The sequence below is a fragment of the Mesitornis unicolor genome, unplaced genomic scaffold (assembly GCF_000695765.1).
Source record: "Mesitornis unicolor isolate BGI_N332 unplaced genomic scaffold, ASM69576v1 scaffold14645, whole genome shotgun sequence".
NCBI classification, from domain to species: domain Eukaryota; kingdom Metazoa; phylum Chordata; class Aves; order Mesitornithiformes; family Mesitornithidae; genus Mesitornis; species Mesitornis unicolor.
In genome coordinates, this window is record NW_010186263.1 from 1 (window position 1) to 26,480 (window position 26,480).

At 53.3% G+C, this 26,480-nt stretch overlaps 2 protein-coding genes across 2 annotated transcripts; both read right to left on the minus strand.

Annotated features, from left to right (window-relative positions):
• Positions 1–1,744: 1,744 nt before the first annotated feature.
• FHAD1 (forkhead-associated (FHA) phosphopeptide binding domain 1) lies at positions 1,745–21,480 on the minus strand. Its single transcript, XM_010185100.1, has 26 exons — positions 21,385–21,480; positions 21,032–21,238; positions 17,907–18,137; positions 16,615–16,738; positions 15,682–15,854; positions 14,349–14,414; positions 13,892–13,996; positions 13,457–13,564; positions 12,461–12,544; positions 11,935–12,087; positions 11,569–11,764; positions 10,373–10,443; positions 9,920–10,057; positions 9,484–9,609; positions 9,194–9,283; positions 8,773–8,998; positions 8,193–8,274; positions 7,676–7,791; positions 7,148–7,307; positions 6,714–6,825; positions 5,454–5,589; positions 4,757–4,884; positions 4,331–4,426; positions 3,573–3,793; positions 2,628–2,793; positions 1,745–1,828 (listed from the first exon to the last, which is right to left on the minus strand). Exons 1-26 carry the CDS (start codon positions 21,478–21,480, stop codon positions 1,745–1,747), a joined length of 3,495 nt encoding a protein of 1,164 aa, XP_010183402.1.
• A 2,614-nt stretch (positions 21,481–24,094) lies between these two features.
• TMEM51 (transmembrane protein 51) lies at positions 24,095–26,026 on the minus strand. Its single transcript, XM_010185099.1, has 2 exons — positions 25,692–26,026; positions 24,095–24,506 (listed from the first exon to the last, which is right to left on the minus strand). The coding sequence occupies exons 1-2, from the start codon at positions 26,024–26,026 to the stop codon at positions 24,095–24,097; spliced, it is 747 nt and encodes a 248-aa protein (XP_010183401.1).
• Positions 26,027–26,480: the final 454 nt, after the last annotated feature.

Consider the following 26,480-nt stretch of genomic DNA (forward strand, 5'->3'; position numbering starts at 1 on the left):
AGCCCCTCCCCGGTGGGAGCCCAGGGGGCGAGTGGTGGGGATGGAGGAGGAGGACGGGGCTTCGGCAACCCCCGGGGAATCCCCCACACACACCCCCGCCGCTCGTTCCAGCCCCATCCAGGCGCTCTGGGAAGGGTGGGATGGAGAGAACCAACGTGGAATCACTGCATCGATACGGTTGAAAGAGACCTTTGGGATCATCGAGCGCAACCGTTATCCAGCTCTGCCGTGCTCACGTCTGAACCGCGGCCCTGGATGGTAACCACCACTGCCTTGGGCAGCCTGTGCCCATCTTTGATCACCCTTTCCGTTTAATTTTTCCTCCTGTCTCACCTCAACCTCCCTTGCAGAACCTTGACGCCATTTCCTCTCATCCCATCGGTTGCAACCTGGGATAAGAGACCCACACACCCCTTGCTACCCCTTTATTTCAGGAAGTTGTAGAAGGTAATAAGGTCTCCCCCCAGCCTCCTTTCTTTGCACCAAACAACCCGAAGTCCCTCAGCTGCTCCTTGTAAGACCTTCTCAAGACCCTTCACATGCCCCAGCCCAAAACCACCAGATAAGCCCACCAAAGACACCTCCCAGCATGGACAGACAGGCTCACAGCAGTGCAGGCAGAGGTCATGCCTTGCCCCAGAAATAAGCCTAGGCCAGCACGCAGATTGAAGCCCACATAACATCTAAGGGGAATAACAGACCACATTGATAACCAGAGCCCCACAACACAGCCACTAACTGCACAGGCTGCCCCAAAAATTGCGCATCGGCCATTGCGTGCCGCTGGGTGCCCAGAAGCCCCAGGGCGGCTCTGCCTCTGTGTGCCTGTGGGCAATGTGGCTCCTGCATCAGTGAGCCACAGCCTCTCTGTGCTGCTTTTAGACCTTTTTATCCAATTACAGAAAAATCCAAAAAACCCTCAGGGATGTGCTCTCATCCAAATTATCCTCAGCTGAAAAGATCTGCAGAGGACTCAACACAGGCTGCTCCCAGCGATGCAAGGGCTGCTGGGGCGATGTGTGCTTGAACTGCCCCTTTCCCGCAGAGATCCCCCCTCCCCAAAACACTACCACTTCCCAGAAACCAGGGTCTGATCTCACCCCTTGCAGTCCCCAGCAGGACTGCATCTGATGGCCACGAGCCTGTGTCACTGATCCATCTCAACTGAGCATGACTTCACTCTGGTCGGCCCAGGCTCACTCTCACACTGCTGCTGTGCCATACCTGTGCGTCCGACACAGCTCTTCCCTTCCCGTTACTCTGGTGTTCCTGGGGTGCTATGCTTCTGTACTGCATGGTGCTTCATGCTCCAGCTCCCCCGTGACACCACAGGAACTGGGGAACACGGGGGTTGTTGGTGTGAGGGACAACTCATGCTGCACAGGCTTTGCGTGCTCAAGGCCATGCCAGCAGAGACAGGACAGACCCCCAAAAAATTGACTTCACACATGTACTCTATACACTGGGCTGTATTCACACACACATATATACACATACATATATATACACCAGACTGGACCCACACAACCTTTTCTTTGCCATAAACCCCACCATGCAGCAAGGTACATGTACTACAGGAAAATAGGTGCTAGACACCTTGTAGTCACACCAGCACAGCTGGGGGCTATGGGTGAACCTTAACACGCACCCACACCTTGTCCCATGGCCAGCATTACAGAGTTCACAGTGTGACGACCTGTTCCTACTGCAGACCTTCGCCACCAAGGCCCACATGGTGCCTCCCCTATGTGCTTCCCGTCTTGCAGGCTTCTGCTGCTCGTCCTTTCGCCTTCGGCTTTCCCGAGCTTAAAGGCTTCTTGGCTGCAGGCTGCAAAACACAGAGACATCAAACACCACACTCTCCTGTGAGAGCTCAGCACAGCCTCCACACCGCCTGCGGGGCATGTGTCACCTTCACTTCTCCCTCGCCCTACACAGCCCTGTCCCATCAATACAGCCGCCTACGCACGCATTGCCCTCCGGCTTCGGCAGTGGGGATGCTGCTGTGCCAGCGGTCAAACAGACCGGGCAGTTCCATGTCCCTGACAGATGGAGCTGGCTGCTGCATAAACCGCAGGGGCTGGGTATCACACGGAGCTCCCAGCTCTGCGCCTGGCATCTGCCTCGCTGATGCAGAGGGGCACGGACACTCGTGGTACCCGGCAGCCAGAAGACTCCACCTGCCTCACCATGTGTTTTTAACCCATCACCAAAGCTAGGTAAGTGTGTTACATGGTGCACACAGCTTCTGCTGAGACTCTGTGCTGGGCTCCTTCAGCTTTCTGGCTGTAGCAAGCACCCACGCAAGGGATGCCATCCCAACTTTGCCTTCTGAAGAATGGCTACAGCCCGGAGGCTCCTTTGCCTTGTCCTCAGCAAGACTCTGGATAACACCAGAAGTCATCTTCCTTCTACCTGCAGGACTTGACTTAACAATCTGACCAAGCACTGAGCATCCCGGCTGTACCTCTATCCCTTCTGCCTTCCTGCATCTCCAAGACAGACACAGCCAGAAGCGCCTTGCTGAGCTCAGAGGTGCCTGCTGATCACCGTAACCTGCTCACGCATGGGGACATGTCCTGGTGTCCTCACGGACTGACCTTGCTCACCCTCTCCTGCACTCTCACCTGGTGAGGTTTGGACGCCTGCAGCAGCCTCCTCTCCTGGCTCAGCTGCAGCTGTGTCCTCTCCAGGGCCTCTCGCAGCAGAGCCTTCTCCTCTGCCTCCCTGTAGGCTTCATCTTCCAGTTTGGACATCTCCTCCTGGCATCTTTGCAAGGACACTTGGTTCAGCCTGGCCAAAACAGAACGTGGGGTTTTTGTCATTGACCCTCCCACCTAAGCTCTGCCTGAGAGACGGCTTTTGAGCAAAACCACATTGTGCTTGTGTCCCTCCTAAGATCCCCCACCCCAGGATGGCACTGGACAACATCAGGGCAGCTAACACCGTGCGAGGACCTGCACCGTATTTTAGGAAGTGTTTTCCCTGCTCTGATTCCTTACACCATGGAAAAACCCCTCTCCTCCTGGCTTTGCTGAGAGCTGCCAACCCTTCTGTGCAGTGATGAGCCCACAGGGATGCTGCATGGCTGTGTCAGTGCTGCTGGCTTGGAGATGGCTATCACACCTCTTGCCTGCTTTGGCTATGGTTGCACATTAACACCAGTCCAGAAATAGCTTTCCACACCGCTTTTTTATGGTGCTGTGGTCAAAGAGACTTCTGCATTTATGCAGCGAGCAGCAGCAGGGCTTGCACAACCGCATGGCTTCCTCTGTGCTCCCCGACACATCCCTCCCACCCCTGGTAAAGCCTCTACTGACCCAGGGCATGGCCTCACCACATGAGGAACTCTGCTCAGGGTTCCTTGTCTCTGCCATAAGAGGGCCCCACCAAGCACCGCTGCAGGGAGCCCAGTTCTCTGTTTCTCCTAATAATTATTATGTTCAGACTGTGGCCACAACCAGCATTCATCGATGGCACATCCTGAACTGCTGCTTCCCCATCACTTGGCATCCCAGGACTGGGTCCTGCCTGGACCCATGGGCTGGCCCTGCCACCTCGCCCTTCAGTACCTGAGCTGCTCCATGCTGGTCTCGTACTCCCTCAGCATTTCTTCTTTTCTCTCCAGGCGACTCTTAAGGCTTCTGATCTTCTTGTACAGCAGCTCCAGGTCCTTCTGCCTCTGCATTGCTGCTTTTTCCCTCTCCTCCAGAGGAAGATGCCTCAGAGACTGCACTCCTGACAGCTCCTTCACCTCCATCAGGCTCCCCAGCGCACCAACTACATCAAGGTACTGCAGGAAGAAAAGCCAATGCATTATTTACTAGGCCTGCCACTTCCTCCGCCATGTACCATCACATCGCTCAGCCATCTGCTTTCATGCTGCTCCAGCAAGGGAGATTAAAATGTTGTGAGTCGGCTGCTGTGCGCCTTCCCCTATGCGTTATTTCCCTGTGAGCTTTTCTGAGCGCTCCTAAAAACCCATCCAGCTGGGGATCCTCTATGCCTTTGGGCTTGGAGGCCCTCGGAGAGGTGACACACCATGATGGAGCACATTCCAGCTCCTGGCCAGCCCCTCTCATCCCCAGCCTTTGAGTCCCAGCAGCAGCACTCTTTGGATTTGGGTTTTCCCTTTTTTTCACGATGACCCATTTTCCCTCCTTGACATCTTTCCGCCCTCTTAGGCCAGAGACCACTCTTTCACAGCACGCTCCCTGTGGTACCAAAGGACATCTCCTGTGGCACCCCCATCACTTCTGAAATGCGACTGACAATGATCTACCCTCTAGGAGCACTGGGCACCATTTTACCAGGTCTATTGCTGACATACCATCTTCTCGCCAAGGTCCATCACATCAGCCATCTCCAAGCTCGCTGCCCCACCAGTGGCCCCATGCAAGCCCCTGTTAGTTACATGGCCAAGAACCTGCACAGACAGGGAAAGACCAACAGAGCCCATCGATTTTGCCTGGCTTTGCCTTCAGCTGCATGGGAAACCCACCCTGGCAATGCCACTGTCCAAAGCCTCTCACCCCACTCATCCCTGAGCAGCGCTGCAATGGAGCTGGGCACCTTGCTGCTCCTGACGGGAGCTGTGACTCTCTCTGTGAGCACTGCCTTCCGTTGGGCTGCATCTTACATGCTGCTAAATTTTACATCTCCCCCTAATTCAGCACATCCCAAAGCCCGATTCTCCCTGTTCCAGGGATTACATCTTCCCTGAGGCCACCACCACAACCACAAACTGCCTTCGTACCTTGCCGGCCTGCAGCTTTGTTCCCAACTCTGGTGCAGGTTCCTTCTCGAGCCCCATTTTCTGGACTATTTTCTCTGGTAAGTCTTTTGCCAGGACCACCAGTGGCTCCAAGCTCTTCTTCAAGACAGCTGGAGGCAAAAAACCATCCCCAAATTGTTTGACTCTACATGTGATGTGCTGTGGCTTCATACCTCTGATGCTTTGAGCTTTGCAAGGCACCCCCTTATGGACACTGTGCATGCAGATGCCCAGGCTTTGGAGTGAAGCCTGCACCAGCGTTTCCCACTGACATCGCTATTCCTGTGTTTGGCCATTGCTCTCTCTATCCAACTGGGACACCTATTTTTTGGGTGGCATTTCAGACACTGCACCACAAACTGCCACTCCCCTTGTAGCTCCTAACGGAGACAGCACCACTTTTCCATCTGCCTGCCCTCAATACAGGGATAAACACGATGGAAAGGGATCAAAAGAGACCAAGACAGGGCCAGCATGAGACTCTAGTGATGTACAATCCTTGCTAGGCTTTGCTTTTTCCTATCACCTACACAGATTAACACGTGTCCGCATCAGAGCAGCCTTTGCCTGTAATCACCCTGCTCCCTTCCCCAGTGTTATGAGCTCCATTGGTGCAGACCCCAGGGTCTACCCGAGGAAAACGGAGGCGTCTTCCGTTTCTGGTGATGGCCATGCTTACCTGAGGGTTGCTTCTTCTCCAGCATCTTTATCCTCTCCCGGAGCTCGGCCAAGCCTTCTTTCTGGCGCTGGATCGTCTCCTCATGCCTGAGGCCTCGGCATTTCATGCCGAGGTTGGCCAAGTCCAACATTGGGTCCTGGAAGAGGAAGCCCAGGCGTTTCTCACCCAGACTGCATCTGAGTTGACACGAGCTTGGCTTAAATGCAGCATTGCTGAAAGATGCCGGTCACTGGGCATATGCCCAGAGCAAAGCCCATGAAGCCTTTCACCCTACACCCTCTGCAGGGATTTGAGGGTTGCATAGGAGTGTCGCAGACCCCTTTCACACTCTAGGAAGGACACGAGCCCCGCAAATGCTCCTGAAAGCTGAGAGAGGGATGGCCCGTGGGTCTGAACGGACACATCAGCATTTTCCTCTTGTGCTTTGTGCCACTGTGAAGCAACTGCTGTTTCCTAAGCACTAATACTGACAGACTTTGTGGACTGCATTTCTATACAACCTCATACATTATTCTCTTTCAAACTACACCCGTGCCCACACACACACATGCATTTCCCTATTCCAGCGTGACGAACACCCAAAAATCTAGGATGGAGCACGCACATCATCACCACCTGCTTCCAGCTAACGACAGCTTCAAACCACCCGCTCGGGTCCAGCCGCCATCGCCCTGTGGCACCACTTGGTGAGGCACAGTTTACTCCTAAACTGGTGATTTGGCTGGGCTGCACCTCCTTTCCCTCCCCATCGCTGTGTGCAGGGGGGACGGCGCTGCCTCCCGCTCGTCAGCTGGCCCTGAGTCACCGCCTGCCCCCACGCAGCAGCCCCCGGCGCTGGCTGCGGCACAGCCTGTACCATTCCTGCGGTCCCTCCATCTGCTGCTGCTGCCACCGCTGAGCTCTTCCCTTTTCTAGCACCAGGAAAACCAAAAGAGGATTCAGCTCAGGAAGAAAAACAACCGCCTTCATTCCTGTCCTGTGCAACAAACTGCCCTACTCCTGCACATCCAAGCCCTGTCACTGCTTCTGTGTCCCCAACACAGCCAGTGCCTTTGGCTGTGCAAGGCTGGGAAATGCTGGGAACTCTCGCAGATCTTTTGCCATACACTACTATCCCTTCTAATTGCCAATTATGGCAGTCATTAGCACACATCACAGTTCTAAGGCTTCACCACAACACTGAGAAACCCCACGTGTGTGATCGCTGCTCTCAGTGTGATACACACAGCCCAGACCTCAGCAACCTCTCTGTGGCCTTACCCTCTCAGAGGCTTTGCCCGCTGGTGCTGGCACCTCAGGAGCATCCTCTGGCTTTTCCACCGTTTCTCGGGTGGCATCAGCCCTCAGAGCCTGGCAGTCAGCTTGGGCTTGCCTGTGCCAAGAGACCAGACCATTGTGGGACATCGTGATAGAGAAAGGTCATTCAAACAGCTTGTGGAGAGCAGCACTCCGGGCACCCGCTGCTGACTACCATGGTGTGGGTGGCAACATTCACTGAGTTACAGGAGACTTAGTTACATGGCATGAGCTCTGCTAAACCCCCGTATCGCTTCACATGGCACTTCCAGAGATAAAACACCGCTGAGCTCAGTGCCACATGTGCCTTTTTCTCCTGGGGAGACACCCAAATGCCATCAGCTGCTGGGAATATACAGAGCAGTTTTGGCAACACATCAGGTCATGGTGGTGTCTACCTTAACTCTTCAGCTGCTGCTTTCAGGGCTTGATCCTTCTCCTGCACCAGGCTGGACATCTGGGACAGCTTCTCCCTCAGCAGGCTCAGGTCTCGCTCTTGGCATTTCACCCGGCTCTGGTTCCTCTCCAGCTCCACCTTCTGCTCCTCGCTCAGCTCCCCTGGACACACAACAGCACCATGGGTATTCAGCTGTCCCATCCCAGCCCTGGGGATCTGCTGTCCTCAGGGAAATGACACTCCTGGATACATCCCCTTTTTCTGAGAAAGATGGGCTCTGTTTTGTCCACTCATCTCCATCGAGGCACCTCATAACCCTCACCCAACAACATTTCCATCTGTAATTCAACTTAACTGAGGACAAGAAAAAATTCATCTACCCAAAGGGCATGGACCGCCTGCTTTGCCCTGAGCAGGTCAACAGCACTGCTGTAGGATGGCAACATCTACATCCCATCATCTGGCACCTACCCTTGACACTGCTTGAGAGGGGTGGGAAGATGGAGGCCGCACCGCACGCTGCACCCACCTCTCATGTCCGACATCCTGGCTCTGGTCTCTGCCAGCTCCTTGGTCAGTCCGGCGATGATGGCCTCTTTGGACAGGAGCACGCTCTGCGCTGCTGCCAGCTTCTCCCTGAATTTCCTGCAACAGGTAATGGCAAATCACACCATTCATTTGACAGAGTCATTTCACGGAGCCTGAGTACGCCTTTGCGAGCTGCATCTCCTGATGAATACACACACATCACTCCTTTAACTGCCTTTCATGGCCCTAGGTGGCACAAGGAGTTGCCAGCTCACTCCGTCTTACATGTAGTCATCCAGACGGGACAGCAGATCCCTCGCACACTGCCCTGCATCGCTTTGACACTACACACACGTCAGCCTATTTCGACCAAGCCAAAGGACTCTTTTGACCATCACCGACACAGACCACCTCTGGACAGTTGCAGTCAGCCCCTTGGGCTTCCACACACTCTCTGAGCAATCCCTGCCCTTCTTCAGTCCCTCTGACCCAGGCCACCCCTGGCCAGAGCCGCTCACCTCAGACAGCAGTGTGGCTCTGTGACAGGAGATGCCTCTGGCTGTGCTCCTGATGTCGACTTGAGGGCATCACCCCGAAAACCTACAGGACACAATAACAACAGTCAACGCCTTTGTAACACTTACACGTTTGGCCTGCTTGCTTCTGCTCCATCAGTCCTTTCCTTCACGACAGCTTTGAAGACTGAGGACCACTGTTTCTGGAGACCTGTGTGTCTCAGGCTCTAATTCCAACAGCATTTAAATAATTCCTTTCATCCTTCCTTGCTCGGGATCACTTTTGCCTCCATGCAGCCCAAAGTGCTCCAGACTCGTCGACTTAGACCAAGAGTCCTTCTCCAGTGGAAAGCTCTGTCTATGACCATGGCGCACTACCAACAGTCTCCAAAGCCCCCGAGTGATACACTGCAACTCCCCACGAAATGCCTTCTTCAAGGACTCACGGAGTCTGTCCTGCACACAGGCAAACCTCAAACCAGTGCTTTCCACAGCAGCGAGTGCACCGTTCCATCTCCGTATAAATTTCACACCACTTGGGAAGGTCCCCAGTACAGACTCACCCCACACAACCCTTCCCTACCTTCCAGTTCGGCCAGCAGCGCCGCCCTTTCCTCCTCCAGTGTCTTCTGCTGCTGCTTGGCCTCCACCAACTTCTCCTCCAAAGCCACAATCGTCAGGGAATGTTGCTTGCTTTGCTCTTTATACTCCGCTATTTCTTCCTGCAGTTTCCGCCTCTGGAGCTCATTCTCCTCCTGAAGGGCCCCGAGCTGCTCGTCTCGCAGGAGCACCTGCTGCTGTAGTGTCATCTGGGAAATGAGATGAGCAATCTCGGTTGGGAGCCTTGTATGTGTTTTCCTTCGAGATCCCAATCACCACCATCTCTCCTGGCTGGCATGCGGAAGGATGGAGGGAAGGGAAGGATTTCGGGGAGAGGAAAGCCTTCTTCACCAAAACTGCATCACCACCATACACTTGAGGTTGCAGAGGGCTGCTGGGGCTACCTCTCGCATTGCGGCTTCCTCCAGGCTCTGCATGGCTTCTCTCAGTTTGCCATCCGTAACCTCCTGCTCCTTTGCCTTCATTTCCATTGCCTACACAAGGAAATTAGCAGTAATTAAGTCACCAAGCTTGCAAGACTCCAGCTTTCTCTCTGCAGATATGTATCTGTCTGGGGGAAAAAACAACCCAACACAGCCCACTGATGGCCACTGACTAAATGAGCCGCCCTGCTACAGAGTGTCTTCAGATTTAATTACACCAAGCATGAGCAGTTCTGCTTTGCCTCCCTGACCTCAGTCATGCTTCTCAGGTGGCTTTCCAGCTCCTCGATCTTCCTGTTTTCTTCCTCCATGGATTGCTCCCACTTGTCCTTCTCCTCAGCGACAGCTCTCTCCAGAATCTGCGAATCGACAGCCCACTGTTTCAGTACAGAAAAAATCACATGTCTAGGCAAAAGACCTTGACTCCAACGAGGAAAGCAGCCCTGAGAATCACTGCTATGGAGCAGAGAAAGGACAAAGCAGAGCCCACCTTTCTCAGAAAAGAAAAGGGGATGCATCCATGAGGGTCATTTTCCTGAGAAAAGCAGATCCTCCAGCCCTCTTGTGGGGCTAGAGACTTCTTCCTCTCACTGGGCAACACTACTACAGATACCTATTTTTCCTGCATAACAGACATTTTCCTAAAAAAAAAAACCAACCAAAAAACCAAAACCTGTGCTGCCATACCTCTTTAGTCTCCTTATCCTTTTCCAATATAATTTGCTGGATTTTTATCTGCAGCACTTGCTCTTGTTTCGCCTCCAGCTCCTTCACATGCTCCTGCAGCAACGCTGCCTGTGACTCCTGGAGCCTCTCTAATTGGGCCTACAGGGACACAGCAGACACGAGAGGTTGAAGGAAGCGTTAAAGCAATAAATAAACACCCCGAGTACATTCACTAACAAACATTTCCAATAAGAAAGATACCCTCCATCCTTGCCCCATCGGGGATATGGGCTCTGCCACGCTGACAGCAAGCTCCGTTTTCTCTATTTCCCTGCATTTACTGCCGACCCCAAGACCTCTGCCATGGGGCATTCCCAATCTGGCTCCCACATCGTCTCGCTTTGGACTACCATCGTGTTTACCAATACAAATATCCCAAATCAACTCTGTTCACATACATATGTGTTTCTGTACCTGCAATATCTGATTCCTCTGTGCAGTTTCCTTACTGTTCTCCAACAATTTCCTGAGAGCAGCCAACAGCCCTGCAAAAGCCAATGGGATCTCGCTGTACAGGGAGGGTCACACAGCCCACATGAACCACCCACAGCATCCTCAGAGACAAGGGATAGCTGTGGAGACCCACCATGAGCCCAGAAACCTCCCCAACAAGCCTACAGCCCCCCTCACAAGCCTCTGGCTATGGGATTCAGGCTCAGAGATCCCCTTGGAAAGGCTCCTAAGGGTTTCGTCTCCACTTTTACTGCAAACCACAGCTCATTCCCACCCCTGGGAGATGGCTGCTATTGCTGAGACGTCTCTGGAAGGGAGCTTTGTGCCTGCGCCCACAGCCCAGATGCCTGTTCCCACCAGGAGCCTTGTTTTCGCTGTCACGCGCTGTCACCCGTTCTGCTGCATCACTCCAGCACTGCTGCGGGAGCTGCGGACGGCTCATTGCTGCACCGGGCTCCCGCTGCCATAATCACTGCTCTGCAAAACACAGCGGCCTCGCAGCTTCTCCTGGCACAATCTGCACCCTTGTGCGGTGCTCAGTGCTGCTGAGAGAGCAATGCTCCCCTTCCTGCACCACTGTTGGAGCCATCATTAACTGGCAGTGACACTCAGCAGCATGCGATGCTCTGCCACAGATCCACGCTGCAACCGTTGCTGAGTTTTAGTGCACCCTGCACTAAAACTGTTTTTTGGCAAACCCCATGCAGCAACTGCTCTGCTGCTCCATGACATAGGTGGCAAAGGAATGGGAAGACACAGGGATTTGCCACCTCAGGACAAGGGGTTCAGATATCAAAGAGCACCATGGCCTAAACTGTCACCAAGAAGCATTTCCTATTTGCCACCAAGGCAAAACTCACTTTGAATAACCACGACGTCAGTAGATCAGGTCCACCACATGCAGACATCTCATACCCCAAAGCCCTATAGATGGCACTGGCTACGTGAGGTGACCAGTGCCACCAAGGCAAGAAGTAAGAACATGTACATTGCCCGAGTAGGCTTCTTAGTTGCCGAAACTGCTCCAGATTTGCACCAACACAAGGGCCTGCCAACCCCAAGCCTATACGGGTAGCTCACACCACGCTTTCTCCTGTACCTCTACACCATTCCACCCAGAACAGGCAACATCTCTTGAACACCAGTGGGACTCAGACCTTTGCTGGAGGTGTCCAGGTCCATCCCTGCGCTGGCCAGAAGCTGCTCCGCGTCCTCCAGCCAGGACAGGACCATGCGCAGTGTCTCCACCACCACCGCCACGATGGCTGCTACGACAGGGCCGAGGCCCAGTGCCTCCAGTCTCTCCAGTTCTCCTCGCAGGCTGGCGCTGCTGCAGGAGCTCCTCAGGCACATCTGGAGACAGCACAGCTCACCAGCCTCCATAAATAGTGAGCTTATAGACGTGGCACATAACACAACTACTGCAGCTGCACAGGCATCTCTTTTTTTCTGACCTGTCCTCAAAAATTCCCTGTGCCCCCTATCACCTGGGCTGCCACTGACCACCAACATTTAGGACTGACCTGGAGCTCACACAGGGATTTAGTGAACACCTCCACATTTTCAGACACTTCCTTTTCCTTTGAGAGCCTGGAGCTTAATTCCTCCTGCAGACACTTCTCTCTTTCACGGCTTTGTTGGCTTTCTTCAGAGATCTGCCTCACCTTCTCTACCACCTGCCAAGATCACATGAAGAAAGAGGAGAATAAGGCATTACCTTAACATCCCTTTTTCTGTGGAGGGACATTAATTGTTTCATCAAGCAATGACTGAGCCTTGCTGCAAACTGGGAGCCCAGTCAGACTCCTGGGCTTCTCCCTGTTGCAGCCCACTGGCTCCATCCAAGCTTTGGGGGACAAAAAGGATCATTACCACCTTCACATCGTGGAGCTGTGCCATTAAACCGGGAGAGTTGCTGCACAGCTTATGACCTGGAGAAGCTTAGATTCTACCAGCACTACTGTGCAAGGAGCAGGCACCGCAGCCAACTCCAGCCAATTTGGGCTCTGGAGGCACCAAGCATCTCTGTGTGGCGGGGTTCAAACTCACCTGCTGCTCTGTTATGGCTTTCCCTGCACTTCCTGCTGCTGCCAGAGAACAAGCTCGCATCACTTGGGTTTTGAAGGACTCCAGCTATGGCACAGATTGACACAGGACCACAAAAATCACTGGAAATTGCTATCGGGTCTGCTGCACCCAACTCAGCACACATCAATGCCAAGGGTGTCTCAGTGTCCGCTGACACCGAGCCCCCATGCACGCTCCTGCCCTCCCATCCGCGTGTCACTTCGGCTCACACATCATTTTCACACATCTTTTTCACCATGCATTTCAGTTTCCTCCTCCTGTGCAATGGTTGGGACCAGCTGGGGACAGCTGGGGATGCCACCCCAGCCTCCCTGCAGGACATGACCACCATTCCCACCCACTCAGTGCTTTATGCTGCTGGATCCCAGCTCCTGAGGCTTCCACAAATGGCTGTGCTTGTGCTAACTTATGCAGCAGATCCAAGAATCCTCACCTGCCCTTAAAAGGTGGAGGTTGCCATTTGGATCTACTCTGCACAGAAACCAGGGTTATTTTCCAGACAGGGTTATTTTCCATAGCTTTTCCTGCCTCTCTGACTGGGGCTCCTAACAACTTAACACCAGCAAAACTTTGTGTTGCAGTTTAAGGGGGTAGACGACCCCCTCACTCCAAGCACAGCTTTATTCTGGAAATTTACTTTGCCAAGGGCTGTCTTAGCCCAGAGCAGCACTACCTGGGCATAAGGAGTGCCAGACAGCGTGACTACAATTACTGACTACAGTCCATTTCTGTATCCTATTAAACTTGCTACATCTTCTACGATGCCTACACAAATCCTTAGATAAGCCTGTTATACTGCACCCAATGAGCAGTTAAGCCCCATGCCAGGGTTTCGTGCTCAGGACTCTGCATTTCCTTTCCTGCACTCAAGCACAATGTCCTTCCCCAGGGGAAAGCCACATTTTTGCTGCCTACGGCCCAGCCCAGAGGATGCTCCCATCCTCGCCTTCTCCCTACCTGCTCCTTGGCCCGCGCTGCATCTGCTCGCAGCAGCCGCTCCCTGCGCCCCATCTCCTGCAGCTGCAGTGCCTGCCTGGCACCGGCCGCTCTCAGCTCCTCCGCAGCCTGCAGCGACAAGAGCATTCGCATGTCATGGCCAAAAATCACACCATAAGCACTTCTACCACCACCATCCGCTATTCACATCCAATGACTCCGCAGAGAGCTCTGCAATCACAGCAATCCTTTTGCAGGGGGGTGGGTTTGCAGCACTGTTTATCACAATTTTTTTGCCAGATTTTGGTCCCCAGGCCATCATCTATCCTTGACTTCCTAATGCACTGCAGATACCTTCATCCCTTGGGGTCCATGGCAGAACTTAGCACATTCTAGCCCTGCCACCCCTGCCAGGCGGACGAGGTACCTGCTGTGCCCCCCACCGCCGATGGTTACCTTGGCATGCTCAGCCAGCTGCTTTCGGGTGCTCTCCTGCTCGGCGTGGTGCTTCTGTGCCTCCTCCCACAGCCCCTCCAGGTCCCGCTCCAGCTCCCCGATGCGCTGCAAGAGCCAAAGGAGCAGGGCATCACCTCTCTGGAGAATTTCGACCCAAAAGTGGTAAGTTTTCCCCTTCTAACCCATTTTATTTACCCTGGAATTTAATTCTAACCCACATTTACTGCGGTTAGATTGGCTTGCAAATGGAATTTCAGCCTTACTATTTATGCATTTTCCTGCATTGTAACGTGGAGTTATAATTTTTACAAGAGTTTACATTTCCTTGGTGCTTTCTATTAGAGGGCTTGGGTTCAACACCACTCCCTTAAAATGCCAGTTAATTATTGTCTCGACGATGCAGTCCTGCAGTCACTGCTCTCCCCTGCGCTCCATCACCCCAAATGCCTCGACTCACCTTTTGGCACGCCATCGCTTCCCGCTCTCCAAGTTCACGCTGTGTTTCCTCCTTAATTCTAGCGCACTGGAATGGATGGCAACCAAGGAGAAACATCAGCAGGAAAAACATCATCATCACTTCTGCAGTTAATGTCACTTTAGTGCTATGGCCCAGCTATGTAATCAGACACCTAAAAATAGGTGGTGGAGAGACCATGGTGGGGTCATCAAGACACTGAGAGCACAAGCTTATCTGCACCTGAAAATGTCCTGATTAAAGCTTTGCCTGGCTGAGAGAAGGACAGATATCTACAGGGGATACCCAAAGGAGAGACATTCCTCCGGCCTCAGAAATATAATAACAGGGATTGAGGAAAAAGGACCACAGGCAATAAAAGCTGCTTAAAAACATCTAGGGTAACCTGCCTGGGATACTCACAGACATTTCCAGGCTCATCATCACCGTATGCGACTGCACCTTTCATTTCTGCATTTCCAGGTATTCCTGCATCCGTGGAGTGGGTTAAAACCACAGAGGGACACGCTCTGCCTCACCGTGAGTGCCACGGGCCACCAAGTGCCACTGGGCACCCAGCAGGATGCTGCCCTGGGACAGCAGGTCCCCTCCTGCAGGCAGCAGCTTGAGTGCTCACGCACATCCCCTTTCCACCCGTTAAAGGGTTTATCCACATCATCCAGCTCCAGAGAGCGGCTCAGCAAAGATGCTTGGCTGGGCCCAGGCTGGCAGGTGTGGTGACCTCTGCCTGCACCCCAGGGGCCCCATGTAGCTTTCCTGTTAATTAAAATTCATGACAAATCTCTGCTATCTCTGGAAAACTGCCCGGTCAGGCAGCCAAAACGCAGCGCCTGCTCTGTGCTTATTATGCAGGCGGTGCAGCTCTGCCAGCTGAGGAGGGAGCTGCCAACACAGAGAAACAACCTGCTGCACCGGCCGCTTTTTTTCTAAGGGAAAAAGCAGGCTGGGCTGCAGGGAGTCACAGGAAGAAGGGGTTTCCATGGCTTCTCAGGAGGATCTTGGCACTGGAGTGCTTTGGGTGTACAAACAGCTACTGTGCTTGCTGAAATCCAGGGCAGACTGTACCCGAATGCAGAACAAGGAGCAGGGTTGGGCTGGGGAAGGCGGCGCTGCTCCGCGGGCATTACACGACACGGATGCTGCTGCAGCCCCATTGCTGCTACAACCCATTGCTGCAGCTCTGCAACTCCTGACTGGGTGCTGCCAAGACCCTTGGGTCACAACTGCCCCCATGGAAATCCATGCAAATCACTGCTACCATCCTTAACAGAGAAGCACGACCCTTCTCATGCTCCTTTCCCATGTTGACCCTTACATGAGACCATAATTTACTGAGTCCCTCATCAGGGATGTTCACCTTGGCAGACACGACTGCGAGCTGATTGTCCTTTTCTCTGCTTTCTTTCTTCATTCTGTCAATGTCTTGCCTGAGCTGCTGCATTTTCTGCTCCTTCCCTTCAATCTCCCTTTGCAGGCTGCTCACCAGACCTGTGAAATACAAAACCTCAGTGAGCAGCAACCCAAAGGTGTCTCTGCAAAAGCCCCCAAGCCGCTGAGTGGCTGTTCTCCCCCTTCAGCAGCTGTCGCAGGTTCAGCTTTTGGCACTGCGCTGGACATGGCTCCGTGCCAGCATCGCTACCCGGTTCCTCAGGGCCTGCCCGCAGGATGAGCAGCTCTCACCGAGCCCTTTTTGCTGCGTTTCCGTGTCACATCTGAGGCTCTGCTGCCTCCTCCCCACCACGCACCGATGCTGCTCCCTTATCTCGATGCTGCTCCCTTATCTCGGGCAGTGCAATCCAGCAGAACGGATCTGCTATTCCAAATGCATTACAAAAGTCAGCATTTTGTGTGCCTGCTACATTCTTGTGCATGATACAGGCAGAGATACAGGCCGTTTGAAAAGGCTTGCAGTCCAAGGGGGCCTTTGGAGCCTGGCATTAAACAGCACAGCTTTTGGGTGCTTGCCCTGCAATCGCTGCTTAAGCCTCTTTTCCACACTGAAGTTCTCTGTCCCATCACTCCCTGCCTTCAGTCCCCAGTTTGATCCAGTGCTTCAGGGCCACTCGGCACCTTGGATGCTCCCTGCGACTCTCGCAGAGCTTCAGGGCACCAAAACAGAGGTGGGACGATTTCTATGAGCTGTTATAAATAACTTGTTGCCCAGACAGGCTTGTCAATGCTCGCTCACTATCAAGATCCAGTCCCAAGCCACTTCGTGCCCCTACCTGGAGCTCCAGGGGTACGATACCTGCTGCCAGCGCGTGGTCCCTCTTTGCCTTCTCACTTTCTTTCCGCAGCCTTCCAATCTCCAGGTCTCTTTCATAGAGGGAATGGCTGAAAACCTGGCTTGAGCCTTTCTGCAGGTTGCTGACCTAAAAAACACAGATGTACCTGTGTTTCTCACTGGATAACTTCTTATTACAGCCCCTTTGGGAGAGGGAAATCCAGGTCCTACTTTCAGGGATGCATATTTATCACTCACAAACGCAGCTCCAGAGACACTCATGTTTACATTTCTGCTGCAAAGGCAGTTTTTACCGTCCCTAGTGGAAATCGGGAGCGGGGGATTGCCTGTGCCACCCACTTCAGCTACCATCGCCGTGCAGACAGCACAGATGTGCTTCCCACTGCTCAAATGACCGGTTTCACGATGAGATTACTGGAGAGAATAGAACAACAAATCCACAGGTGGAGGAGGCTTTTGTCAGTGAAAGGAAAGCCGCTGGGAAGACAGGCACCACACAACATCTCATCTCGGCGCGGTAACAACAGTGATGCTGTCAGCACCCTGAAATTATCTTTCTCCACCTGGAACCTGCTTATCAAGAGCTCCTCTCCATGACAGACAGTCAGGATGAGCCCAGAGCATTTCACTGCCTCCTCCAGACCCAGAACAACATGAAAGGGCTGAATGTGGCTGGGATGGGCTGCAGAAGGTGCCTGGCTGCTGACCTGTGTGCCTGGGATCTGACCAACACCTTGGATCACCCTTTTTCCCATGCTGGAGGTGCTCAGGAGGACTCTGTCATGTCAGGACATCGAGGTCTCATGAAATGTGGGTGCGTGCCACTCACACATCCCTGGCCATGACAACTACAAGCCCTCCCTCCTCTGCCCAGCCACCTCTTGTCACCAGGATGCCAAGGGGCTGCACTGGACAGGTCCCTCTTACCCCAGGAGCCTACAACGTGCCTACATTTGCAGGAGAAAGACAAGCAAGGGGTCCAGCTGCCCAGCCCATGGTGGTCATGTGTGACTTTCCCCACTAGAGGCTGGGTGGGCTTCTGTTTCCCTCCCCACTGCAGCATTACAGACCTTACCACACACGTGGGACATTTACTTACCAGCCCCTTTAGAGCACACTTGCACAGAAAGCAATCAAATATGCCAAATAAAACATCTGGAAAACCAGTATCTCCCTCATTTCCCTTGGTTTCAGACATGCAATCTGCTCCTCCTAAAATCTGGATGTTAAACTGAAAGTACATCTGTATCAGGGAGGCATTTTCCACGCTCAGTGTGCACTGAGGCACTCAGTACCTGCTCCCTCAGGGCTTTGATCTCCTCCGTTTTGGCTCCCAGCTCCTGGTCGAAGGTGTGCAGCTTCTGGGTCAGCTCCACCTCGTTCCTCACCGCCGCCTGTGCCAGGGTCTTTGCCATGGCTGCAATCTCCTCCTGCAGATCCCTTATCACCGCATCTTTCTGCTTCGCTTCTGCTTCCAAACCAGGGAGGTGACCCATTTCCTTCTCCCCTTGCTGAAGCTTTTCCCGCTGTGGGGAGAGGATGAGTGTTGTCTGTCAGTGACACTGGGCTGCTGGTACCAACGCACGGCCATTGACCGCACAGACCCACTCGCCTTGGCTTTCCACATCCCTGGGAAGCCCCTTTGGTGACAGCCCCTGCACCCCACCAGGGCCTGTGGTCAGACACACACAGCCCTTAGACATGGTTTGCCAAGGACAAGGACAAGGATGGTGTCCCTCACACCTTCCCCAGCATCACCTTCTCCTGTGGGACAATAGCCACATTGAAAGTCTCCAAAAAAGGGGGTCTCCTCACACCATCGCCAGAGATGCTGCTTGAGACTGGAAGAAAGCAAACACCCCAGTGTGAGAACCGGTTGCAGGCAGCAGTCGTGCTTCTTGTGGCACCCCTCGTTATTGCAGGCTTTCTGTTCTTAGGCTTATCTGCTATGACCCTCGTTTACAGTTTCTGCACTCGAGGCAGCCAGAAACTGCACTTCAAAGGGGGAAACAACATCAAATGGGAGATGAGAATAGATGCATGAGTCACTGGTGCAGATAAAGTCAGCCACCACCCTTCCCAATCACACACAAGGAAAAAGGAAGAGGAAATGTCCCTCTTGGCTACAAGGGCAACAGCATTCCTCTGTGTGTGTGTGTCACAGCCCATTCCTTAACTGACCCAAATGTCACTGAGGACCACACACGGGCTCCGATCTGCTCCATGGGACATGGACTCACACCCAGTTGCTGCTGACGCTCATCACTTCCCAAAACTGCCTCTGCTCCCATCAACCCCACACAAGGCTACGTTGGTCAGAGAGGACACCAGGCTACCAAGCACCAAATTTGGCATCAGGAAGTACCTGGCCTCACCGCTGAGGTCCTATTGAATACATCTGGCGAGATGGTGGTGGCCATGCTCCTGGCCCAGGCGCTCATGGGCCTCTTCCGCGGTGGCGGATGGGGCACGTGGCCGGCAGGTCCGGTAGCCCAGTTGCCCAGAGAGCTGGGGGGCTGCTGCCACGGCAGGGAGGGGAGGTGGGGTGAAGATGCAGGTGGCAAGGGTTTGGGCTCCGAAACCACCTGAAGCTGCCCAGTCCACGCTGTGCGACGTTTCACAGGGGAACAGGACATCTGTTGGGGGAAAAGACCGCTCTGTCAGCAGGGATTTAGGAAGGTTTTCAGCCCCTGATGTGCGCGCATTATGTCGAACAAAACCATATCAGTGGAAGGAGAATTTTAGTCCTTTTCCATTTTCGTTGCCCAAATATTGCATTTCAATCAGCAATTCCAAATAGTTTTCTAAAATCACAAGAAATTATTTGAGTTTGCTGCCTTTTGAGTTCTTTCCTCTCTAGATTTGACCACCCTAATTCTGCATTTCATTTGCCAAATCTGGAAGCCCTCAATTCTCGCCTCTCCTGATCTCCTTGTGCGCAGAGCTCACCTGTATGGTAGGGACCAGCCAACAATAAGGTCTTGTATGCTGACTTACACATTGCTCTCAAATACAAGGGCTGAACTAAACCGAACTGCACATCTGTCAATGTGGCTGTGGACTTGGATGTGGATCTCCACTACCCAGCTGTTATCCTGGAGTCTTACCAAAACGGAGCCCGGAGCACATTCACCACAGCTCCAGCACCTTGTCCTCTCTCACAGCACAGCTAAACCCTCTCGTTTTTGCCAGTGATGCTACCCTGGGCACTCACTCACAGCTGGTTTCCACCACAGCATGGTGCTGTCCCTTTCTGAACACTTGTTCCGTGCCCTGAGGCACTGCAGGGATGTGACTTCTACCTGGGTGTCGCTCCTCTTTACACTACATTCCTCTAATAGTACTGAAAATGAGAGAGACCTCCCCAGATCACACACAAATCCTTCACAGGGTGCAGCAGTGATTGACTCTCTGCGCTCGGCAGGGCACAGCTTCAAAGGAGGATCACAGAGCCCAGAGCAACGAGGAGGCACCACAGGGCTTCCTCAGCGTCACGCCGAAAGCTGCTTTTCTGGGTGCATCCCACACACGTACTTTTGGAAGTTAAAATGTCGATGATTCCAGCGACCACAAATTTACCAACCAGCACCAGTGCCCCAGCTGCTTCATCATGCAGCTGGGCTTTTATCTTTTTAATCTTCTCCTGGCCAAGGCTTTCTGGACAACTCCCAGGTCAGCTCTGCCATCCCAGGGACCTCGCTGACACCTCCAGCACCAAGATCCGGGTGTAGGACATGGCTGACACCAGCAGAGTTTTTGTTTGCACATGGGCACTGCCAGGAGAGCGGGCTCTCCGACTCCTGCTAACAGGCACACAATACACAGCTTTCAAGGACTCTGATCCAGTGTCTGTTTTTGAGGATACTTCAAGAGCCAAAATAATACAAATAATACCAGATCTTGTCAATCCTTACCTTTATAATAACCCAAAAGCTCAGAGACACCCCTAAGCAGTTTTTTTCCCTGAGAAATGAGATTGACACTATATTCAACCAAATTGTTTCCCAATTTACAAATGCTGTGGGTTTCTTGTGCCTGCAGAGGTCCGGTTGCAATGCCCTGGTCATGCTGAGCAAACCCCTTGCTATGTCCAGCTACCCACGCTGCTGCCCAGGAAAACCCCGGTTGCAGCAGCACCTTTTACTCTGCTCTAGGTTGAATCTAAAACCTAATTCCTCTGTTAGCGAGCTTTGGGTAAAAATAAAACGCAAATAGAAAACAAGGACATTTTCCAGCCCTACCTTTTGCCCAACTTGCTATTGGGAAACCTGTCCTCTGTTTTTTCTTTTCTCAATTATTTCAGCAGAGGGAGCTCATACTTTTTGTTTTCCCCCACCACCTTTCCCAGTGATTGCCCAAAAAAGCCTGGAGTCCTCCCCTGCTACCGGGACCATCCCTGGGCACCAGCACCACCCTTTACCTGGGCACCCCCATCCACCACCAGCTCGAAGGGTGCTCCACATGTCCCGAAACGCAGGATATCCCCCGGCTTCACTTTCACAGCCGCATTTTGGACTTGGCAGCCATTGACGAAGGTGCCGTGGAGGGAGTTGAGGTCCTGGAGGGTGAAGCTGCCATCGGAGGCGGTGAATTCGAGGGCTGCGTGCTGCTCTGCTACACCTGCGGACTGGCAGCAGGCAATCAACAGGCGAGCAGGGAAACCTGCCGAAAAGTAGCTCTGGTTTTCTTAGAGATTTGCCAAGCCCCCTTCCCTCCTTGCTGGGCAACCCAAAACACTCCCCGTTTTACCACCATCAGCCTCCCCAACCCTACCTGCAGGACGATGTCGGCCCCTTCGTGCCTGCCTATGGTCGTGGTGTGTGGTCTCAGCAGAAAACACCCCTCTGGACTCCTTAGGAAGGCTCGCATCTTCCAGGCTCTCCAAAAGCGAGGCTCACATTAAAAAAAACAACAACAACAAATCACCTACTCCTTTAGCAACCCCCACCCAGCACAGGCAACCGAGACAAAAACGTCCTGACCAACTCCTGCGCTAAAAATCATCCACAATCACTCCAAAGGCAGCTCTGCCACTGCCGGCAGCGTGGCTGTAGCCTTGGAAACCCCGGCAGCGCTGGAGCCCGCTGCTGCCCTCCTGGGTGTGTTTCAGTCTTTGTTTTGTTTGGGATTTTTTTCTCCTTCCTTCTCCTTTTCCCAAGCAACTCGCCCAGCACCACAACACGGCTCCGTGCCGGCCGCAGCTCTCCTCACCAGTGGGTCACGCGCGTGGGAACATTTCTCCACGTAGCCAATAACTCACAGGGGGCCGTGCAAGCTGCCAGCGAACGTTTTTTACCCCGTTTTACTTATATTTTTACTTTAATACCATGCACACACACACAAACGGGTCTTGTAATCTGCAGCAGGTGGATAAACGTTGCTGCCTGGTGCTGGGGACGTCGTCACACAACGTCCAGCTGAAACACAGAGGAAGCAGAGCCGAAATTCACCCTTTATAACAGGTCTGCACCCCTCGTGAGCTGCGTTACCTTCCAGAGATGCTGAGACACGTACAACCTTAAAACCTGTATGGGTAACACATTTCTCACCTGTGTCTTACCTGGGAAAAACGTTTCCATCACGCTCACCTTCAGGAATAACTTCTCCAATACATCACAGTGACATTTCCATTTCACAAGGGGATGAGCATCCTAGGACAGCGATGGTCACAGGTTTGGGAGCACACGTGTTCCTCAGCATCCCACGTCCATCTCTGCTTGCCACACAGCATCAGAGGGCAGGTGTGCCAGTAGCTGGAGATGCTCACCAGCCCCTTGGGCATTTTGGCCATAGTTCCTGCAGTGATCCCAGCCCGTTTCGCTGCAGTCACTGTGCTTTACTTATTTTTTTTCAGCCCTCTTCCTACACGAGACACTGGGAAAGATTCTGCTTTCCCCAGTCTAGTTGACTAAATGGAACTTTCTGGTTATGAAGCACTGTGAAAATTCAACTCCCAGCTGCTGAGACAAAAAGCTTTGCTTTATTAACCCAATATTTATCCGGGTTTTCTAAGACAACTGCTTGGGTTGCATTTCTTCACCAGGGAAAGGATACTTTGTGCACTGCTCTCAGAGGCACACGTGTCTGGGAGTCAACTTCCAGGAGTTGTACCACCTTCCCAACCCCTCCACAACAACGAAACCACAAAGGACTCCCCCACGCCTCACTCTGGGGTATACTATTCTATTATTCTTTTCCTTCCCTCGAAAAAGGGAATACCTTATTAAGTGACATTATTTTGCCCATTTGAGCTCACACCATCCCTTGAGGCACAGCAAAGTGAAATTCCTCCACTACAACAACAGAAATTAAGAGATACAATAAGAAATAACCAACAAGACAAGACTGCAATGCGGATTTGGTCCGGCATCCCTTCTTCATTTTCTTTTTGGCCACTTGCACTCCTCATGTACCTTTCACCAACCCTACCACCAAAAACCAATGTCTGCTGACCCACCCATACCCCCCTGGATATCAGCATCATGCCCACACGGCCACATCCGTGCGGAGGCAGAGGGCAGACTGCTCACACCAAATTCTGCTACAAATCCACGGGAGATCCCGCTCTCTACCCACACCTTCCAAAATTGGACCAGGATACACCCACACCTTCGCTGTCGACAGCTTGTGGGAAGCCCCAGAGCAGCATCCAGCCTAAACCTGCCAACGTGTCTCACACCGCTCTGGCTTGTGAAACCTGGGAATTGCCAACTGTGCCCGAGTGTGCACACACACACACACACGCACACACACACCCCAACGCAACGTACAAAATATTTATTGGGAAGCGGTCTGCTCGCACCGCGCTCAGCAGTCGTTACACCCCGCTGCCTCCTGGCAGAGCTGTGCTCCCACAGCTCCCGGCCCCCCGGATATATCCGCTTGCTGCAAACGGAGCAGCCCTCCACATCGGAGCACAAAACACACCGAGGTGAGGGCTCCATCCGCTCCCCACAGGGCCCATTTCAGCCCCTTGGCAGGAGTCAGGGCTGGCCCCGGGCCACCATCCCAGCCCCAGACGGGAGTGGGGCAAAGCTGTGGCACTACTGCGGCAACACAGTTTCCCTTCCTCAGAAGGAAAAGGCACCAAAAAGCCCAGGAGCATTGCCCTCTTGGAAATCCCTGTTCAGGATCGGTTTGGTGGCTTGGAAGAGTCCGGCTGTGGCACGAGGGTGAGGAGATGGGAAGATACTTTGGATGGTCCTTCAGTAAAACACCACAAAACGCACGGTTAGTACTCCCAGCCTTCATTTAGTCCCGAGCAGCAGAGCTATGGGCATTCTGGTTTCTTTCCCCATGGTTTTTGTAAAACCCCGTCCTGGAGGAGGATGGTCCTGTCACCCACCATGGCCTCCACGTGGCAGCTTCCAGGGAGCCCTGACCGCTCCTGCACCCACACACTGAGCCCCTCTGAGCAGGGTTTTCCTTAAAATAAACAACCTACACATAAAAAACTCAGCAGCATCACAGATTCCTCTTGCTTTTAAGTCATTTGCTGGCTTTCCAGCGGTTTCTTCTGGATCTCCTCATACTTGGGTGGTGGTGTGAGCGGCTCTATGGTGATCGGGGCCACGCTGTTCCCCTCCGTGAGGTTCAGCCTGATGTCCTTCAGGTGCAGCTTCTCCGATTTGATTCTCCGCACCTTCAGCGGCTTCAGGCGCTTGCTGAGGCGCGAGCTGTGCCGGCCGGGCGGCTGCTCCGGGCCCGGCTCCGCACCGGCAGCTCCTGGCACTTGGGTGCTTTCGTCCAGCCCTGTCAGCGACTCGTAGGAGGGCAGGGAGACGCTGATCCTGTTGCTCCTGTCTGAGTCTCTGGGCTCCGAGTAGCCCATGTTCATCACCTCCTCGTAGCTGGGGACGTAGTACTGCGAGGATGTGTCTTCATCCTCTTCTTGACTGCAGGAGAAAAAAATTGGGACCATCAGTACCACATCCATTCAGCTCCACTGGGGGTAGCAGATGGAGAGGAGAGAATAAACCAACTCCCCTAATTAAAGCTTATTCCATTATGTGCCCTTTCACATCGTATACCAGTTCCTTCCAGTTTTAAGAGGCCAGAACACAACTCCACCCATACTGGGACACGTTTACATCTCCTTGTGACGTTTGTCCATCTCTTATCACGGCTTTCTTTGCCCACAACACCTCTTTTCCCATTGCACAGCAGTGACTTCTCCCTGCAGCAGAACACCAGTCTCTCTGCTCCCCTCTCGACATTCACTCAGAACACGTTTAGGGACATCACTGCGCTCTGTCTTTGCCATTGGGATGGCTTTTGGGTTGGGGATCTACCTTGAGTTTTTCTGCCTAGAGATCTGGCTCTGCAGTGCATTACCATCTGCAGTGCCTGCACACATACTTGGCATTTCTCTGGATTATGAATTTTCCTTTAGAATCTAACAGGGAAAATAAGTTTTCTGGGTGGAAAAGCCTGCAGAGCCCTTTGTCTCCTCCTGCCACCTCACCTCCCACTTTGTCCCAATGTCCCCCTGCTCCTCTTTGCACCGGTGCAGGCCACACCAGGGACCTTGCAGATTCCCCATGCTCCTCCTGCTCCTGTGTTTGCTCAGACCCTGCCTGCTGCTGCTGCAGCCTTTGCCCGGTGGAGATCCTTGAGCAAACAGCAGAGCCCTGCAGACTTTCACCAGGTCTAAACTCCATCTCCAGCCACTGCTGACCTCCGGCTGCACCCAGCGAGGCTGCAAACTCTGCAGCTCTTGCTCCTCTCTCTCCACAGTGATCCTGCTCCTCCATGTTAACCATTAACCACGGCCCCTGCGCTCCCTCTGGGCACACCAAAGCCAGGAGTGGCCCATCCCAGCAACACTGGCTTGGCCACGGCTCCATCTAGACCCCAGCTTACACCAACGAGGCTTTCTTTCTCCTACAGCACCGTAAATACAGCTGGAGTTATTCCTTCCCAATCTCTAAAGGATATTTGAACCCCAAACCACAAGACATGCTTGACTTTATTTGAGCACTTGCTGCTTTCAGCCTTACTCTCTTTGCTCCCAACCTTCTTGAGGCTCTTAGTTTCACTCTTACACCCAATCCCGCTCCCGTTTCCCCCAAAAGGCTCGCCTGTCTTCCTGCTGCGAGGGCTCTGCAGACACCGGGCGCTGCACGTGAGGGATGTCTTCGCTTTGCCTCTTCTTGTCGCGGATGTTGAGGCAGATGGAGAGCAGCAGCAGCAGCACGCCCGCCCCCACCAGCACGTAGGCCACCGAGAAGGTCTTGCTCTTCATAATGCCCCCGGTGCCGCGGTCGGGCTTGCTGCTGTTCCCGGCGTGGGCCGTGGGTTTGTCGGTGAAGCCGGGGACGAGGTTCCAGACGGCCATGATGATGCCGAGCACCAGCATCCCCAGCCCTATGGCTGTCAGGGCGTAGTGTGAGCCGTTGGCTCGAGACTGGGCCATCGCTCCTGCTGCTAGCTGGCCGGCCGGGCTGCCCCCTCCTCACTGCATGGCTCGGGACTGGGAGGCTGCAGTCCTGCTCGCATGTGGGTGGCCCTCTCCCCAGGCAGGCAGTGAGCTCTGGGAAGAGATGGAAAGCGATGGTTAGCGCACGGCGGGATGCACGAGCCACACGGCTCTGTTCTGGTGGCCACAATAACATCACTTTAGTCCATTAATGCTGGAAACCTAATTCTACCACACCTGCGAAGAGCACCTCAGGACACAACATTACAGTCAGCAGCAGGATCCTTGCTGGCCACTCTCATAGTGACCCTTTGCTACTTTTTCAGCTGCAACATCCACCAACCTTAAAAAGAACCAAATTACCAACATTCGCTAAGGACTTACATTTCCCATCCTTAGCAGTGATAGAACTGACCTCTTCACAGCACCAAAAAAACCCACCAACAAAATA